A 17,944-nucleotide genomic window follows, 5' to 3' on the forward strand; every position below is an offset into this window, starting at 1 on the left:
AAGCCATGGAAAGGTGAAAGGCTAAATCCACTACCCCACTACAGTTGATATAAGAGTCATCTGAAATTACATAGATGTCCTCATGAATCATAGCCAACCTATTATGGTAGGGAAATTTTGAACATTAGAATGACAAAAGAGTAAAAAAAACTCACACAAGATTAATGGACCTTAGATCTTGGATCAGCCTATCCAAGTTACAACGAGAGGAGCCACCTTCACTAATGCACTTCCTTGCTAGCTTTGCCAATCCACCTATCGACTCAACCAGCTCCTCCCTCTTTTGTTCCATCACATCCCTCACCACTCTCTCTATGGTCCCTCTATCACATATGTCCAAGGCCATTCCAACCTTCCAAACCTCGCTCACAAACCTGCTATTGACCTGCTGGTCTGCAAAGCATGGCAAACATATCATTGGCACACCAGCATAGATGCTCTCCATTGTCGAATTCCATCCACTGTGGGTCAAAAACACACCCACAGCTGGGTGGTTTAGGACTTCCTCCTGCGGTGCCCACTCCACCACCAAAGAACCCCTTTCCTTTGCCCCATCCACCACTTCTGCTAGAATCGTCTCACCCTCACCACCACTTACATTGATGGAATCTGGCCGTATCACCCACAAGAAGAGCTTCCCACTATTGACCAACCCATGCCAGAACTCCATTAGCGTGTCTTTACCATAAACCACTAAGCTGCCAAAACTCATGTATACCACTGATTTTGGTAGCTGAGAATTGAGCCATGCCATGCAACTACTATCCTCCTTCCATAGGCTGTTTGAAGCAGCAATATTGGAAGCCGATGAAGAGCTGGAATGTTGTCTTCGGGATGAAAGGGCATGGAGCGGCCCAACTGTGTAAAGATTAGGGACTTGAGAACGTAATTGAGTGAGTATTGGGCCTTCCAGGTCTTCGAAGGTGTTGATTACAAGAGCAGATACTTGAGTCATTTGTTGATTCTCGGCATGAAGCTTTTGAAGGACTGGATCATTGGGATCTTTTGTTCGGAAGAAACTCGGAAGATCTTGGCGACGGAGAAAGCCTTCCATCCCAGGCACACTCTTTATGGGCACATCCATGTCAACTTCATCATCATCTCCTGCCTCAATTATACATAGACATCTATGATCAACCTTTTAATACTATAAGATCCATCTACGCAAAATCCTACTAATTCAGACGAATCAACTTGACAAATCAATTTGAAACGAAATATGAATATACAAAAGTTCTAGCTTCAAGGTCACAGATTGGGAACTGACCTCAACATCAATAATTTGCCAATAATTTTTTTATGTTGATTTTTTCCAGCAACTTTGTTTATTCCACGGGTTTTGCTACACTCACAGAAGCAACCTCACATGTCACTCGCTGCTCTATCTGAAAGTATATAGGATCATAGTGAACCCCATAAAATAGGGGGATTAAAAAAATTTCCTGACATGATTGGACCTTGTTAGCATTTTTACTCTCCCATATGCAAGGTTAGCATATTGGTTATTCTATTGTATGAGTAGGGACTTCTCATGTGAGATTTTTTAATTGGACCATGAGGCCTCCCCCCCCCCCCCCAAGGTGACCATCAAAATAGGAAAAGTGTACGAGACATAAGTATACAGGAACTTATTTACAAGGGATGAAAAATATTTTACTTATCAAATAAGGCAAATGTTTGTTTAGGTGAATGGTTTATTTCTACTATTAGGAAGATTAATACAACCAATCTAACCATTTGATAGATAAAGCACCCCTTGGATTGTTTTTGAAGCCCATCTCAACCATATGACCGTCCATCTAAAAGATTGTTCTTCTCATGTATTTTCAACAATCAAAGTGCTTGGATTAGTGTGCCAATTTTAATCATTGCATATAACTATAAAGGACCATGTGGATTGAACATCTATCAAATTTTAAGGTTAAATTAAATCATAGGACAAATTTTTCCTTCACCCACCGTGAGTCATTACGGTAGTGGGATAGGCATCATTATGAGGGGAGGGGTAGTTTCGATTTTGTCTAGTAGGGAGCAGAGTAATAATGACCCTAGATAGTTGTATTTTACCTTCACCCATGGTGGAGGAAAACTTCCTCCTAAATCATATACCCTAATGACCTAATGTTTATAAACAGATGGACTCCAATCACTAACTCAAGCTGTCCCATCCTACGCAATGGCAACTACTTTGTTGCCTAAAGAAGTCCATGAGCAGCTGGACTCCATTGACTGTAGTTAGTGGTGGGACCAGGATGTGAAGAAAATTGAACTTCATTTAACGATTTGGAATAAGATATGTTTACCTAAATGTCTCGAAGGTTTGGGGTTTGATACTGAAATTTTGAATAAAGCATTGTTTAGTAAGTTGGATTTGGAGATTAGCAAATCCATCAGCTTTATGGACTAGCATTTTGAAGTATCAAGTATTTTCCCAACTGTTCTTCAAGGCATGTCTGAGAGCTTGTTCTTCTTTGTCTTGGAAAAATGTTTAAGTTCATGCCTTTTATTGAAAATAAATCAGTTTTGGATGATTGGAATTGGTTTTGTATGCCAAATTGTAAAGAATAGAAGGATTCCAGGAGCTCCTCTTTTTGTTGGCACATTGGATTTTGCTAAATACTCCCCAGTGTAAATGTGTTTTGGTGATGATAAAATATGAACACCTAGGTGACAATAGACACCTTGGTGATGACCACAATACTCCATAGTGTAAATGTATTTTGGAAATTCTAATGATTTGTTGAGTGTTAGAGGCATACATATTCTCACAAACTCAAGAAGAAGAACAATTGTAATGGTAAGCATTAAGCCAGAGATGAACTAGATGTATCAAGCAAGCATCGTTTGAAGAAGAATGTTGAAGCTGGTGACCACAACATACAAGTTTCACCAGGCCATGGTTATTCAAGAAATGACAAATACCAATGACTTGGTAGGAGCTACATGCATCAGTGGAATTAAGTGATCAAGACTAAGCTTCAAGTGCTCATAGGATTAGGTTTTTACTTCTTATAATCCTATGTAACAACTCCAGCATCCTAAAAGCCTTTAAAGTGTATAATAGACCATCCAAGAAGATAAGGTAGTCAATAAATCTCTTTGGAGAGAAGTTGACAGTCAGAATGTGACTTTACTGAGAGGAAGGTCAATCGGCTGCAAGAAACGGTCGATTGGCAATGCTTGGCCATGACTAGCCTAAGTAGGTCTTCCAGATGAACGATCAATTGGATGTCCCATAGGATGGATGGATGATTTGTTTTCCAAATGGTCGACCATACACTCCTTGCTCTGACAGGAAAAACTTCTCAAGAACAAGGTCTAGATTTTGAACTGCAGGTAGTTGATCGGATGACCCATATGGTCGATTGGCCAAAAAATAACTGTTACGGCTAAAAAGAGTCATTGGGGTCATAACGACTAGTCAGCAAGGTAGATCGGATCATGTGACAATCGACCGACAGAAATCCAACAGTTAAACGGCTAGTTTTCTGATTGTTATGAATATGGCTATAAATAGGGGGACGTTATTACTCCTCTCTACCAACCCTTTGGAATATCCACCTTAGACGGAGGGTTGCCTATTGTACTTTGATTTATATATCCTATCAAGAGGCTTGTTATCTTGAGTTGCAAAACTCATGAGTCTGAGTTTGCAAATCTCAGTAGAACTCCTTTATGAGTTAAAGGTCAATTGTAAGCCTCAAAATAAATAGGTTTGGTTGTTAGCCTAGAAAACAACCAGGTTGTAAGAAGTGAGCCCACAAAACTGCTAGGCTGTAAGTAGTAACACCAGAAAACTACTGGGTTAGTTGTGAGCCAGGGAAAACAACAGGTGGTTCCCCACCTAGGGACAAGCGGGACTGGAACGGTTTAGATAACACCGGTAAAAGCTATACCATAGTGGAAAGCCTAGAACCATGTGACACTAGGTAGTGGATGTAGGTAGTTGCTGAACCATTCTAAATAATGTATTTTCCTGTATGTGCTTTTTAGTTATAGTAGATTGCATAGCATCCTCTGAATTAGTACACATATTCTACATCTCCAATTCACCCCCCCCCCTCTTAGGCTACATTTTTCGGTCAAAACTCTTATGAGACCAAAATGTGGAACAAGGTAGACAAGAACTTTATTTGGATATGACTTGGAACAAGGATCTGGATCTGGATACTTGGAACATAGATGCATTCTTGAACATCTTTTATTGTATTGTTAAATCTGTTCATCCTATGTTTGACAGTGATAATTCTCTGATTAGGCTCCTTGCTTCTAATGGTATGTTCTTTTGTGAAATCAGCATACAAGCTGTTGTCTAGCCAGCAACCATCCTCTTCTTTTAGGTCTTCTTTTCTATGGAAATATATATGGGCTCTAAAAAGTACTTCTCATGATCAAGTCTTTTTTCTGGAGATCTCTACATGATGCTATGCCAACTAGATTGAACTTGAAACTCAAAATGAATGTGCAGATAACTGAATGTCCTCTCAGCCAAGAGGATATTGAATCCTTAGATCATGTGTTATTACTTATTATATTGTCCAGTGTTTTGGATATATAGAACCGAAGTTGTTTCTAATAAAGCGAAGAAAAGTTTCGCAGGTTTATTGAATACTATCTCTAAGCATGTGGCTGAAATATTACGCCTTGAGAAATCAAGTGGATCAATGATTGTCCTTCTAGCTTTAATTTTCTGAACCATTGTTGGATTCTGGTTTTGTTCATCTGATAGTAGTGGAGGTTTTCTACCCAAAATTAAAATAGCAACATCTGGTATTGTTATGTTGGACTATGGTTTTAATTATGCAGAAGGGAAGAGACAGCATGCTCAACATGCCTGGGAAGCAGAAGTAATCACCATTATCATGGATGGAGGTTGCTAAATGATGAGGTTTTGATAGCATTTTGGTAGAATTTAAATTGTCAATACGTTGTAATTGCTATTTTGGGGAAGAACTCGAACTGCAGGTAGCAATTGAAGCCTTATATTCACCATAGAATTAGTTTGCTCATGTACAAAGATCTAGGAGACTAGAACTAGCTATGCCCATGCTTTGGTTGAAAAGGCCTTTTGCTTTGTAAATGCTATCTGTATCTCAGAGAATCCTCCCAGGTGGTTAGCCCATCTGCTGTTGCCTTAAAAATTGGTGCTAATGAGCAAGCTTCTGTACAAAAGATCTTTTAACTAAGGGGCAAATACATACCTTGAACTTTTTCTGATTCCCCAGAAAAGCAAAGTTCCACTTCTTCTCCCCTGGTATTTTAAAATCCCCAGATTACCCCTTTTTCCAGGTTAACACATCTCCCCTAACCGGCTGCTCCCATCACCCCTCATCCCCGTCCTCGTCCTCCCTGTGCCACCCCCTCTGCACAATTCCTCTGTGTTGCACAAAGAGAGAGAAAGGGTGTGAGTTGAGACTTGAGAGAGATGGTTTAACTTATACAACCTTCTTCCTCTCCTGTCTCCCCTTATCTTCAATCTTCGTTTGTGGCGGAAGGCCGAAGACTTTGTAGTTTCTCTATTAATGCATTCTGCAAGAACCAAAATCTGGAGGTTCCACAGCTTCTCTGTTAAAAATGACAGTTTTTAATGCTGACAGCTTGTAGGTTGAGATATGTTAGGTATTTAAGAGAAGCAATCCAACATGGTAGATGCTCAATACAGTTGTCCAACAATTTATTCCTCAAGCGATCCAACTCTCTCAGGGATTTCGCTTTAGGTAATCCATTATTATGATTGAAGTGAAAAGCAGAATTTGTAACCAATAAAATGCCCATAGCTTTGAATTTCTCTCCAGAAGCCTAAGTTTCAGATTCGTTTCAGGTATAAAACCCAAAGGGTGGGAGTTTGCACTAGGTCTTGGTCTATCTCTTTCATCAAAGGTGCAGAATCCCTCTTCCTGTGCAATGCTAATGACCAAATCCCTCACCATGTCATGTACCTAGCAGATATAGAGTCTTCCATCATAGCCCCTATGGTGTACAACTTCAATGAGGCATCTACTGACTAGTTCAAACAAAATCTATCGAAGGCCAATTCGATTGTAGTTTGAGTCATCTCCTTGTAAAAAAAACACCCTCTCTGACCCATCAATAGACCAACTGTTCAGCATCTATTTCGCAGTCCTCAGGAAAAAACAGAGAAACGAAGCATACAATGCTTTAGGTGAGCTGGAAGTTCATCATAGCTCTATTGAAGAGAAGCCAATACTGTTTTATCAACTCCGTTAGTTGTCAAGAAATTATCAAATCATCTTCCCTTTCTCAGGTGATTGAATTTTGGCAGACAACAATAATCCTATTGTCTTGAACGCTAGTGGAAGACCTGCTTCTCAACCTTCTTTCCCAACCCTTCCCTCTGAGAATCCACTGTGATGCCCTTTGTTGCACAAAATGCAATTGTGCAGAATAAAGATCATCATTTTCATTAAGAATTTTTGACCGGCTTCTCAATCCCTTGATGATAATGCTAGAGCCATTTCCTACTCCTTTCAACAATTTTGTGGAGATGTGATCCTACCAGCCACCATTATCACTACTCCAATCATCATCCATGACAAATATGTGTTATTTGGGAGTGTTTGCTTGATTTGTTGCAACAACTCACGATCACCTCCGTAATCATCTTCTTTGAGTTGCTTGAGCATATTCCTCATGATAACTGTCTCACATACAGTATATAGAACATCTTTGCTCGAACTACTTTGCACACAGGGGGTGGGACAGGGGGACGAGAGGTGGTGGGCACAGCCGGTTAGGGGCAATGGGTTTACCAGGACAAAGGGGTGATCTGGGGATTTTAAAATACCAAGGGAGAAGGAGCGGTGGAACTTTGCTTTCTGGGGGAATCAGGAAAGTATGTCAAGGTAGGGGAATTTAAGTAAATGGGAAAATGTTCTGATGTAGGACAAAATATGAAGAAAAAGAGGCCAAAACACTGTTCACGTGAACAGTGTCACAGCCCCTTAATTTTGGCTTGGTGAGAATATTCCTTGAAGAATTATGGGGGCAGATTAGTCTTTTAAGTATAAGTGATTCCAGTCCTTAAGTGAAGGGCAATTTTGTCATTCTTCTAAATCTAAGGAGTTGAACTGACAGGAACCACAGGCTGGAGATTTTGGCTGCAACAATTAAGTCATCCAAGTGGGTCCCACAAGGAGATTTGAAGACTTTAGAAGACTTAAGAAGATTTAGAAGATTTTATTATGTTTCTATTTTATTTCAGTCCTAGTTAATTAGAGTAGTTTCTATTTTTATGTTGCACTTATTATGTCAAGTTTTTATTTTCTCTCTTACTTGAGGTGCAAATATTGCCCTCTTTATATTGTAAGGCTGCTATGCCTCTCCCCACAATTTTATGAGTGAATGAAAATTGCTTTTAGCAAATTATGATTCCTTTCTCAAGTTGTGTGTGTGACTTGAAGGGCTGAGGGGAGCCTGTCTGGGAGAGCCTAATCCATCTATCCCCCAATCTTCCATCTTCTCCATTCCTTTCTTCTCCATCGAGTCAGAGCTGCTGTGATCAATCCACTGCCTAGAATACCATTTGGTTGCTGTTGCTGCTGCTGCTGCTGGAGATCATCACTCGAAGCTTGAAGGCACTTCTCCAACACTGTTGTTGCTGTTGCTGGTTGTTCCATCGATAGGAACCATTGCTGCACCTCTGCAACCCCTTGACTGCAAGATTCTAATTTCATAACTCCCCCATTCCATCAACAAACCTTGCTGGGTTTTGTAGCACACGTTTGCAATTTTCTGATGCGAAACCTCTGTTTCAGATCTGCTGTTGCAGTGTTTTGGTTGCTATTTGGTCATTTGTGTTATGGGTAACTGGAACTAGGTTAACCCTAATCTAGTCTTACATTATGTTCTCTATGGGGGGAGCGTAGCCTCCGCCAGCAACCCCACAGTCTGTTTCTCTGCTTCTCATGTGAAATGAGTAAATGACCCATATGGGCAGAGGAGAGAGTTTGTGGGGGGGGGGTGCTGGCGGAGGCTGTGCTCCCCCACAGAGAACACTCCCCTAAGTAAATATAGGGTGAGTGTAGGGGAGTGATAGTAATTGACCCTTTAACTAAATTCATAAAATGTGATCAGTTATGCCGCTTTGTTGAACATAAATCTGAAACACTGACATATTCTACTGCCATGCCACCTTTTGAAAAAGAATCAAGGTTGTTGGTCCTTGTTGAGGTTGGGTGTGCCTTGTATTCTGTTGGTCCACATAATTATTATTGAGCCTGTATTTGTAATCAGGACCGGTTTTGTGTCAATTACATGTATGGGGATAAAATTGTAATTTTATAGGAATTAGGGTTTTAGGGTTTCCTATATATTGTCTTGTGTGGAAAACTCTAGACACAAGCAAAGGAGAGATCACTTTATGAGGTGGAGAGTGGTGTACAAAGTTCTTCTGGATTAGTGAAAAATCTTTGGTTCTCTCAGGTAGATGTAGGCATTCGTGCCGAACCACATTAAATTCCTCATGTTGTGTGATTGTTTGCTTGGTTTCTTCCTCGTGGTTGTGCATTCGTCCCCAACCAGTAGTATCAGAGCGAGGTTCAACAGATCGTTGAAGGGTGTGCACGGAAATTTGAGAAAAGGGCACACAAGGAAAGCGAAAGGTACAATTTTGAAAAGAAGAAAATATTACAGAAAGAGAGGATCATTGGATGGATTTTTTGTTTCTTTTTTCTTCATTGACTGCGTACCTAGCTTTTGACTGTTTTTCCTTTGTTTAACTCAACTTAGGAGACAAGGCTTTGGGTGAGTGAATTAAAAAGAGGGGGGGGGGTGTTGGAGAAGTAATCACAGTATAGAAAAAGGCTTCACGTTAAAGTGGAAAGAAGGTTGTGAGCAAAGAGTTCAGTGGAAAATAAAAGAAAAAGTGTTTTCCGAGCTGATACTGTATAGATTTGGGTTCTGTGCAAAAAATTTTATTTTTTACAAAGGGTGTGGTTCGGAGGGTAGGTATTCCTAAGGTTTTTTAGCATTCCAGACGTAGTGAAAGGGACGGATAGGGCAGCTTCCGCTTCATTGGTATAGATCGCGTGGGTTCGTTCAAAGATCAACGGTAATCAGGTTCATTGAAGTTGATAGGAGCATGGAGGGCACAGATCAGGTAAATCAAATGGTGGTGAAGGGTTCAAGCTTCTCCATAGAATGCTTCAATGGCCATAATTGTGGCAACAACGGGTGAAAAATATTCCTAGGAGGGAGTGAACAATCAAGGCTCTTAGGAAAAAACCAGAAATTCGAAGAAGATGAATGAAAATGAGTTGCAAGACTTTTGGGATCTAGCAAAATAGCATGATCAAGTAGTATCTTACAGATAACACTCTTTGTGAGATCATTGGGTTGGCGGATCCAGAAAAGTCTGGGCAAAGCTAGAGAGTAGGTACAAGTCCAGCTGATGTAGATCCCACGACTGACCAACAGAAGAAGAACCAAGGCCCATCGAACCAGCTCCAGACGGACCAGAACTGGACCAGATCGAGCCAGCCCAGCAGGTCTTCTAGAAGGGCCAAGAAAAAGAGGCCAAAACACTGTTCACGTTACTGTTCACATTAACAGTGTCACGGCCCATATTTGCCTTGTGTGGGGATGCTTTTTAGAAGATCTTGTGAGCCCATCAAGTGGAAAAAGCTTTTATCCTAATGCTGCCATAGTTTAGTTTCTATTTTCAGTTTATATTAGGTAGTTTCTAATTTGGTTATCTTTGCATGTTTAGAAGGCTGAGTTATAAAGCCTTCAGTAGTTTCTATTTTCATTAAGTTTCTAATTTCCATTAGTTGCTAAGTTTGTCAAGTCGCTATTTTTTTAAGTTTCTAATTTGGTAAGCTAGCCTACTTCATTAAATAGGCAGCCCCTTATTGTAATAGTTGGACAGAATTAATGAATGAAATTTTGAGGCATTCTTGCACTCGATTATGGGAGTAAAACCCCTGTTCAACAGCTGGTATCTTCTCTTCTATTGCTATCGTTCCTTTGGATCAATACAAGTGCTGTGAAGAATCCTTCGAAGGCTGCAATCAATCCCCAAACACTGCAAGTCTGTTGCTGCAGCTGCTGTACCCATCGATTGAAGACCTCCGCTACTCCTGCGAGTTGTCTCTCTGCTGCAACATCAGAATGGGATATTTCCACATTTCTTCATCAAAACTTGCAGAGTTTTGGAGCATCACCTCACTCCATCACCCCTCCATTCGATCCCCCTCTCTACCCCATTCCATTGGCTAGAATCCTCCATATTCACAAACCTTCTATTTTCATTCCCCCTTCTTAACTTCAGTTCTGTCTATCAAAATTACACCAAACTTGCTGCAGATCACCTACCCCACAAGGCATCCACTAGATCCTCATTGGAGCCCAAACAAAGTGTTGGTTTGTGCGATAACCCTTAACCTTCTATTTTGGTGTTGCTACCATATCTTCCAATTCAATCATCAAAATCAAGTGACACTTTCAGCAGTGCTTCTACTCCATACAAGCACCAATCGACCTGAGTTTGATCCCTTTCCAATGGCTGGTTTGGTTCTTATTTACTAAGTTACTAATACTGATTTTGTTTCTAATTTGATGTTCTGCTACAACCTATCATTGATCCTATTGCAGAGTATTTCTTAATTGAACCCCTTTTACATTACCAGTTCATTGACAAATCGGTTGTTTTTGAAGAAATAGTTATATGGCATTCAGTTGTTAGAAGAAGCAAAGTTTAAAGTGCACTTAAATAAGTTCAATAAGATATTGATGAAATTTTCAACTCTTGATGTTAAGATCGAAGAGGAGGACAAGACACTTATCATATTGACTCCATTACCTCCTTCACTTGATTACATTGTGACTACACAACTGTTTGGTAAGGTTACTCTCAAACTTGACGAGGTGATGAATGAAACACATCGGAAACATAGCAGTAAGGGAGCGTCAGAGGAGGGTAATGCCTTGGTTGTAAGTGGTGGTCAGGAAAGAGACAGATCAAATGAGAGACTGGAGGAGTTTGACAAGTACAAGGGTCGCTCTAAGTCGAGAGGTCGTAAAATAACTTGTTATTATTGCAAGGAGGAAGGTAATATAAAAGGAATTGTTCAAGGGCTAATGAGGATAAAAAGAGGGGGAGAATGAGAATGGAGATAAATCATCCAGTGTTGTTATTGTGGAAGGGTTCTAAAGTGATGGAGATATATCCTCCTCACTGCTTCATCAGGTACAAAAACTTCATATTGGGTTTTAGATTCTGGTTGTTTATTTCTGTTGAAGTACTGTTCATGTGACACTGTTCACGTGAACAATGATTTGGTTGATATGTGTATCTTCTACTTTCCTAGTCCTAGTTGGAGTCCTAGTTTCTAATTATGTCAAGTCCTAATTCTACTGTGAGTTGTTAGTCTTAGTTTCAGTTTGAGTTGTTAGTTCTAGTTCTTTTCCTATTGTAACTTGGAATCCTATCATGGTTAGGAATTCCTAATCTGATTAGGAGTTCCCCTTTCTATTGTAATTTCCCCTCTATAAATAGAGGGGCTTACCTATCAATTGAATAATTCAAGCATTACAATCAATTCTTCTTCCATCTTCTCTTCTCTCTCAAGTTACTGGTTATAAGTCCTAGGTTTTCTACATGGTATCAGAGCAGTAAGCAAGTACCTGTTTCTCTCTGTTATTGCCGTTTTGAGAGTCGTTTTTGGGTTTCTAGTTGGAAGAAGAAACCCTAGTTTATAGACAAAGAAGAACTAGGGTTTCATATACCGTTGAAGATTTGTATGAAAATTCGTACCTGTTCTGCTGAAGATTGAAGCCTAAGTTTGTTCCTACTGCTGGCCGTTCCGCTGGTTGTATAACTATTGATATCTGGTCACAATTTCTGGTTTCGATTCACTGGTTGTTGTTGATTGAAATTTATTCCTGATTCTTCGACTGGGTTTGCTAGTCATGATTTGCTGAATCCAAACAAACCGACGCCTCTGCTGCAATAATCTCTGGTTTTCTTATTTACATTGCTGATTCTATTTTCTGCTAATCGATATCCTGCTACTAACGTCGGCTGGGTTTTCCGCCTCTGATTGCTAGTTACAGAACCAGCTACTTTTGATGGTCGGAGAACTGATTGTGGTTTCTGTTATCAAATATTCCTCAATTTATTTTCTTCTAATGGTGTTTATTGTTCTCACCTATGCTGATGGAGTCTCTCGAGTCTTGTTATCTTTTGCTTTTGGACCTTGGTAGTGAGGTTGAAGACAATCACTGTCGTGGTATCTTTCCCTTTGGCTACAGCCAGCAAGATATTTGGTTACTTTCTTTTAATTGACCATAATGCATTCAATCCCAATGACATAGTTATTTATTATATTCCTTATTTTATCTTTTTCCTAATTTACCCTTGCCTTTATGCCTAATTCAGCTTCTATTTATCACTTACATTTGCTTCCAAGATTGCCCCTACTTCATAACTAGTAATTCCTATTGCATCCCAGTGCTTCTTTGTTTACCAAAAGTCCTTGAAATATTCTGGTTATTTACCAGATTGCCACTCCTCCCTTAAATTTGGCCTTGCTTATATATATATCTATACGGATGTCATTTAAATTACAATTCTGCCATTCCCCTATTTGACTACCCAATTGACCCTTAAAATTCTGGTTTATTACCAGTTTGCCCTTTGGCTTGGATTGTATTTAAAAGTGGATTTTTACCAAATTACAACCATGCCATCCTTTTTTTTCCAACACCATTCCCTTTCAATAATTCTAATTCCCTTCATATCCCATACCTTTGGCATATACCCATAACCGCTTTGGAAGTCCATTCTCCAATTTTGCCATTCCTTCCTTTTTAATTACCCTTAGCACCTCTTGAAAAATTCTGGTATATTATGTTTTTGCCCTATCTCTTACATCATCTTTTTTATGTCCACGTGTACTACACGTGAGGGGGGGATTATGTACAATACACCTGCAGACATTGCAGAACGCAGAACTTAAAGGAACATTGGTGCAAAACATAGAAGATCAGTTTTCTCCACTATTGCCATTGGGTATCCTTTGTTATTGGGTTGAGTTTGCCGTAAGGGGGAGATTGAAGTATTGAAATATTGAAGATATTTGGTTGTTGCTTATTTGAGGACTTTCGATTGGGTTGATACAGTTTTTTTCCGCTACCTGATTCAATTTGTTTTCGCTACTTGCTGCTCTAGTTATTTCATTTCAAGATTCTATATCACTATGACAATTTGAGATTCATTACGGGATAGCTATTGAAGATCGTTGAAAGCTGCCTTTTTTGGAAGACATTCCAGATCGGTTTCTTGATCATGTATGTCCAAGTTTTGAAAATCTATTTTTTCAAGTTCTTGAAGGTTTATTTGGGAGCTGCATTCATATATCAAGTTGGATTTTTTTGCACCTTAGTTTTTCCCATTTTGTTCAAGTTGGGCATTAGTACCTTTTATCGCCAACTTGAGGGGGAGTGTTAGCATTATTATGGAATTCTTTTTTTCCTTTTAGTTCAAGCTGGATCTTCTTTCTTTACTTATTTGTATAATCCAGCTTGAGGGGGAGTGTTGAAGTACTGTTCATGTGACACTGTTCACGTGAACAATGATTTGGTTGATATGTGTATCTTCTATTTTCCTAGTCCTAGCTGGAGTCCTAGTTTCTAATTATGTCAAGTCCTAATTCTACTGTGAGTTGTTAGTCTTAGTTTCAGTTTGAGTTGTTAGTTCTAGTTCTTTTCCTATTGTAACTTGGAATCCTATCATGATTAGGAATTCCTAATCTGATTAGGAGTTCCCCTTTCTATTGTAATTTCCCCTCTATAAATAGAGGGGCTTACCTATCAATTGAATAATTCAAGCATTACAATCAATTCTTCTTCCATCTTCTCTTCTCTCTCAAGTTACTGGTTATAAGTCCTAGGTTTTCTACAATTTCATATATGTTGAGTCAGGGATCAGTTTGCTACATATCATGCATGTGATAATGGTACTGTCAAAATGGAAAATAATGCGAAAGCAAGATTGTTAAGATTTGAACCGTACAGATTCACATGTTTGATGATATTGTGTGAACTTGACTAAAGTGAGCCATTTGACAGATCTAAGAAATAATCTGATTTCACTAGGAACACTAGATTTGAGAGGTTACAAATGCTCATTTGAAGGTGGAGCTCTTAGGGTTTTTAGAGGGGCCATGGTTGTGGCACAGGGACAAAGATTGGGAATTTATAGAGACTTGCAGAGAGTGTTGAAAAAGGTGGAGCTACTATTGGAACTTAGGCAAGAGGTACAGGTGGATAACAGAGACTGCAGATGGTTCAAGTGATGAACAAGTGCAAGTCTGGAAAGAAGCGGGTACCTTTCGTTTCGGATTTGGTAAGTGGCAATGATATCTCGAAGGGGGGCTGCAGAAATATGAGAAGTGGAATCACGTCACATCAAACAACGGTGGTGAGCAGTACATGACATCCCAAGTGGGAGTGGGGGTCATACCGGTTAAGCAAATGGCAGACAAGAAAAGACAATAGCAGGGTTTGCAGAATCGACAACAACATCGGTCTTCTTCAGGGTGGCTAGCAAAATCCAAGCCAAGGTGGAGATTGTTGGGGTTGAGTGTGTCTTGTATTCTGTGGGCCTTTTCAACAAAGGCCTTTGGATATCCCTTTACGGAGGAGTGATTTAATTTGTATTGAAGGAACTAAAAGAGCCAAGGGCAGACCTAAACTGACCATAGGAGAAGTAGTGACGAAAGACATGCATAGCTTAGGCCTTGTATCAATTATGACCTCAAATAGAGCTGATTGGAGGGCAAGGATCCATGTAGCGACCCCATTTAGTTGGGATAAGGCTGAGTTGTTGTTTGTTGGATTTGTAATTGGAGAAGGTTTTATGTATGGGGTACAATCGTAATTGTGTGGGGATTAGAGTTTCCTATATATTGTCCCACTGGGGAAAACCCTAGACACAAGCCAAGGGGAGATGACTCTGTGAGGTGGAGAGTGGTGTAGAAAATTTTTCTGGATTAATGAAAAATCTTTGGTTCTCTTGGGTGGATGTAGGCATTTGTGCCGAACCACATTAAATTCCTTGTGTTGTGTGTGATTGTTTGTTTGGTTTCTTCCTCGTGGTTGCGCATTCGTCCTCAACAGTCTCTTGGGTAAAAGTACAGAATTTGTCTATTGTATCATTGAAAGACCGAGTAGATAAGATTTTAAAGAATAATGTCCTAACCAAATCTTATTTTAAAAAATAAAAAGATTTTAACCATTGAAATCAGTAGCTATGTATTTCTTATGGTATGCCAGAAATAAGAAATTGATTTTCACAAAGAAGCCTAACCCATATATGAACTTGCATCAAATATATGTAAATGGACATTGAACATATTCTACTATTTTTGGATATGGCAAAACAGATTTTGCCCATACAGTGGAAGAAGGGGCAATCAACTTGGAGCAGGGAGAATAGAGGTTTGGACAGATCCAGAGCAACTGGAAAAATGGCTGAAATAAGATGGTGATAAGTAGTGGCCATGGCAATTAGTTTGTATACCTTCGAACATCTTTAGTTTATTTTCTGATTTCCATTTTGTTATCATCCAGAAGGTTAATATAAGATCTTTAAAAACTAAAAGTTAGTTACATGGGCAATAATTGAACATAATTAGGGTGTTTAGATGATACTGCCCTGAACACAGTAGTTTTCTTTGTATGATCAGTAATAGTACTTTCTTTTGTCATATATTTAAAAAATGTAAATAAATAAATTCCCTCTTACCTATCAAGTAACCTACCTTGAAATGGAAGCTCGGCTGCTGCAAAGAGTCTAGGAAGACAGAAGAAAGTCCACAAGCAACAAGCACTGATGGCGCGGTAAATAATTGCACGGATTTTAAGCTCTTCTGCAAGATCAATGGTGAAAGGCATGATACCATCAGCTATAATGCAGCTCAAGGGTGGCCATTGGCCCGATTCCTGCCGAGCGGCGATGATCATCTCACGGAAAAGTGGCTCTGCAGTAGCTTTCATGGAGTTTAACATTTCGAAGAAGGTACTAACGGAACGAGGGTGATCGGCTGGAAGACCGTCAGCGATGGTTTGGAATCGGAATGTAGGCCAGCGGCTGAAGCGTTCTTGGGCATCCGTGAAGCGGAGGAGGCGTTGCTGGTTGTGATCGGAGTTGAGGAAGGTGATGTGGAGACCGGAATGGCAGAGGGTCTCTGCTAAGTTGAGCATTGAGTTCATGTTGCCCTGTCCCGGGAAGGGAAAGAGTAGCAGATGAGGTCTTAGTTGACCATTGAGTTCATGTTGCTCCATCTCTCTCTCTCTCTCGCTCAAGTTGTCAAGTAAGATCTGCGAAATCTGTAAAATGCAGAGAGGATAGATACTAACATGTGGCGTGTGCTTGCGGCCTGTTTGACCATGACAAAGAGTAAAAGGCTTTCGTGCAGGGTCAAGAATATTCTAACAACCGACATAAATATTAGGAAATTTATACGTATCTCCTTCATTAAAGGTCTAATTACAGATTAATCCGTGAGGTTTAGATATTTATGCATATCACCTCTGCTTTTCAAAATAATTTATAAATACGCTCATGCTTAACCTGAAACCAATTGAATTCAACTAATGCGATTGATCAAATTTCTTATTAGTTCGATATTGGTTTTGATTTTTAAAAATGATTAAGACGCAGAAACTGATTGGACTGATCGAAACCAATCATTCGGAATGAAATTGGAAAAATCGATAGTACGCGTACCCCCTGTAATGCACCCAATATTCCTCGTATCCGTTAAACTTCTGATAAGTCCATGTACCATTCCTCAATATTCCACATACCACTTCTGCTTTATCCCCCTAATGCCATTTAAGTCCACACCAGTCACTAGATATTAAATGTTATAAAATGACCAACTTACTTTTTTTTCTATTTTTTTTAAAATTTGAAAAGACCTAATTGTCCTGACCTATTTGCTAAAATTTAAAAAGACCAAAATGCCTTCATCTTCCCCATATCATCATCTTCTTTTACCCACCACCACCACCAAACACATTATTTGGTTTTGTTTGTGAAAAGGGTTTGAAGAGGCGAACTGCTGGTTAGTTAAAGTCTCTAACGATCTATCCATCGCCAACCTCCTATGAACTGAGTATGAGCGAAGAAGCAGTGGACCACTCTCAAATTGCTTCTTCTGCTGGTCGGGCTATCATCTGAGCAGAAGAGCGTTGAAGCTCAAGCAAAAGATTGACAATTTGTATGAAGTTAGTAAATCCGATACACGTGTAATACGCGTATCGAATCCCAAACCAAACCCTCGTCCCTCTCTTCGAGAACCCTTGTTCTTCTCCATCTCTTCTTCCTCTTTTTCTTAAGGCGGCTGTGGTTCTTCTGTTCTTCAGGCCGGCGATTGTACCAGTAGATTGCAGTGGCAGATTGCTTAAGGTATTTGCCTTATACCCCTTCCCCTCCATTCTGCAATCTTGAATGGGAAAACCCTTTCCCTTCTCCTGTGACCGTCACCTTTATCTCTTCGATTTTTTTTGGATAAAATTTTGTGGTGAATTAAGATCTTGAAATTTGATGAATATTTAGTTGAAATACTGTTATTTGATCTCTCGTTGCCATATTTGCCTATGTTCCTCAAAAGTTTGGTTGATGATTTACTCTTGTAGTTTATGGTTTACAAACAAAAATTTTCCTTGTAGTTTGGTTAAAGCAGAGAAGGAAAAATTTTCCCCAAAACTGGTGGAGAGAAGTGGTGCCTTGGTAGCTTTGTTGGTAACTTTCCAGGTTCTTGGTTTGGTTTGCCTCTAGTCATTAATGACGTTTCTTCTAAGGCTCTCCCTCTTTCTCAGTCATCTGCATTTTTTACTGACATTACTAGCAGGACAGGGCCTCATTGTTAAGTAATTGCAGGTGGATCAATTAACTTCCCTAGATCAACTCGGTTAA

The 17,944-nt window shown here is 39.6% G+C and overlaps 1 protein-coding gene and 1 long non-coding RNA gene across 2 annotated transcripts in view; one reads left to right on the forward strand and one right to left on the reverse strand.

The window, feature by feature from the left end:
- Nucleotides 1-16,344, reverse strand: LOC122639916 (7-deoxyloganetic acid glucosyltransferase-like). The gene is made up of 3 exons (XM_043832958.1): nucleotides 15,783-16,344; nucleotides 156-1,104; nucleotides 1-60 (listed from the first exon to the last, which is right to left on the reverse strand). Exons 1-3 carry the CDS (start codon nucleotides 16,303-16,305, stop codon nucleotides 57-59), a joined length of 1,476 nt encoding a protein of 491 aa, XP_043688893.1. The 5' UTR covers nucleotides 16,306-16,344; the 3' UTR covers nucleotides 1-56.
- The window catches only part of LOC122639917, a 22,803-nt gene continuing 19,806 nt past the window's right edge, over nucleotides 14,948-17,944 (forward strand). The window contains exon 1 of the long non-coding RNA XR_006329600.1: nucleotides 14,948-15,137. This is a non-coding gene — a long non-coding RNA (uncharacterized LOC122639917). The remainder of the gene's footprint in view (nucleotides 15,138-17,944) is intronic.

The sequence above is a fragment of the Telopea speciosissima genome, chromosome 9 (genome assembly GCF_018873765.1).
Source record: "Telopea speciosissima isolate NSW1024214 ecotype Mountain lineage chromosome 9, Tspe_v1, whole genome shotgun sequence".
NCBI lineage: Eukaryota > Viridiplantae > Streptophyta > Magnoliopsida > Proteales > Proteaceae > Telopea > Telopea speciosissima.

Bases quoted from the DNA above. Each gene is read 5' to 3' on its own strand.
- LOC122639916 (XM_043832958.1), bottom strand. From the start codon at position 16,305: ATGGAGCAACATGAACTCAATGGTCAACTAAGACCTCATCTGCTACTC. The intron at 1,105-15,782 runs GTAGGTTACTTG...TAATTGAGGCAG, and splicing joins AGCCGAGCTTCCATTTCAAG to GAGATGATGATGAAGTTGAC.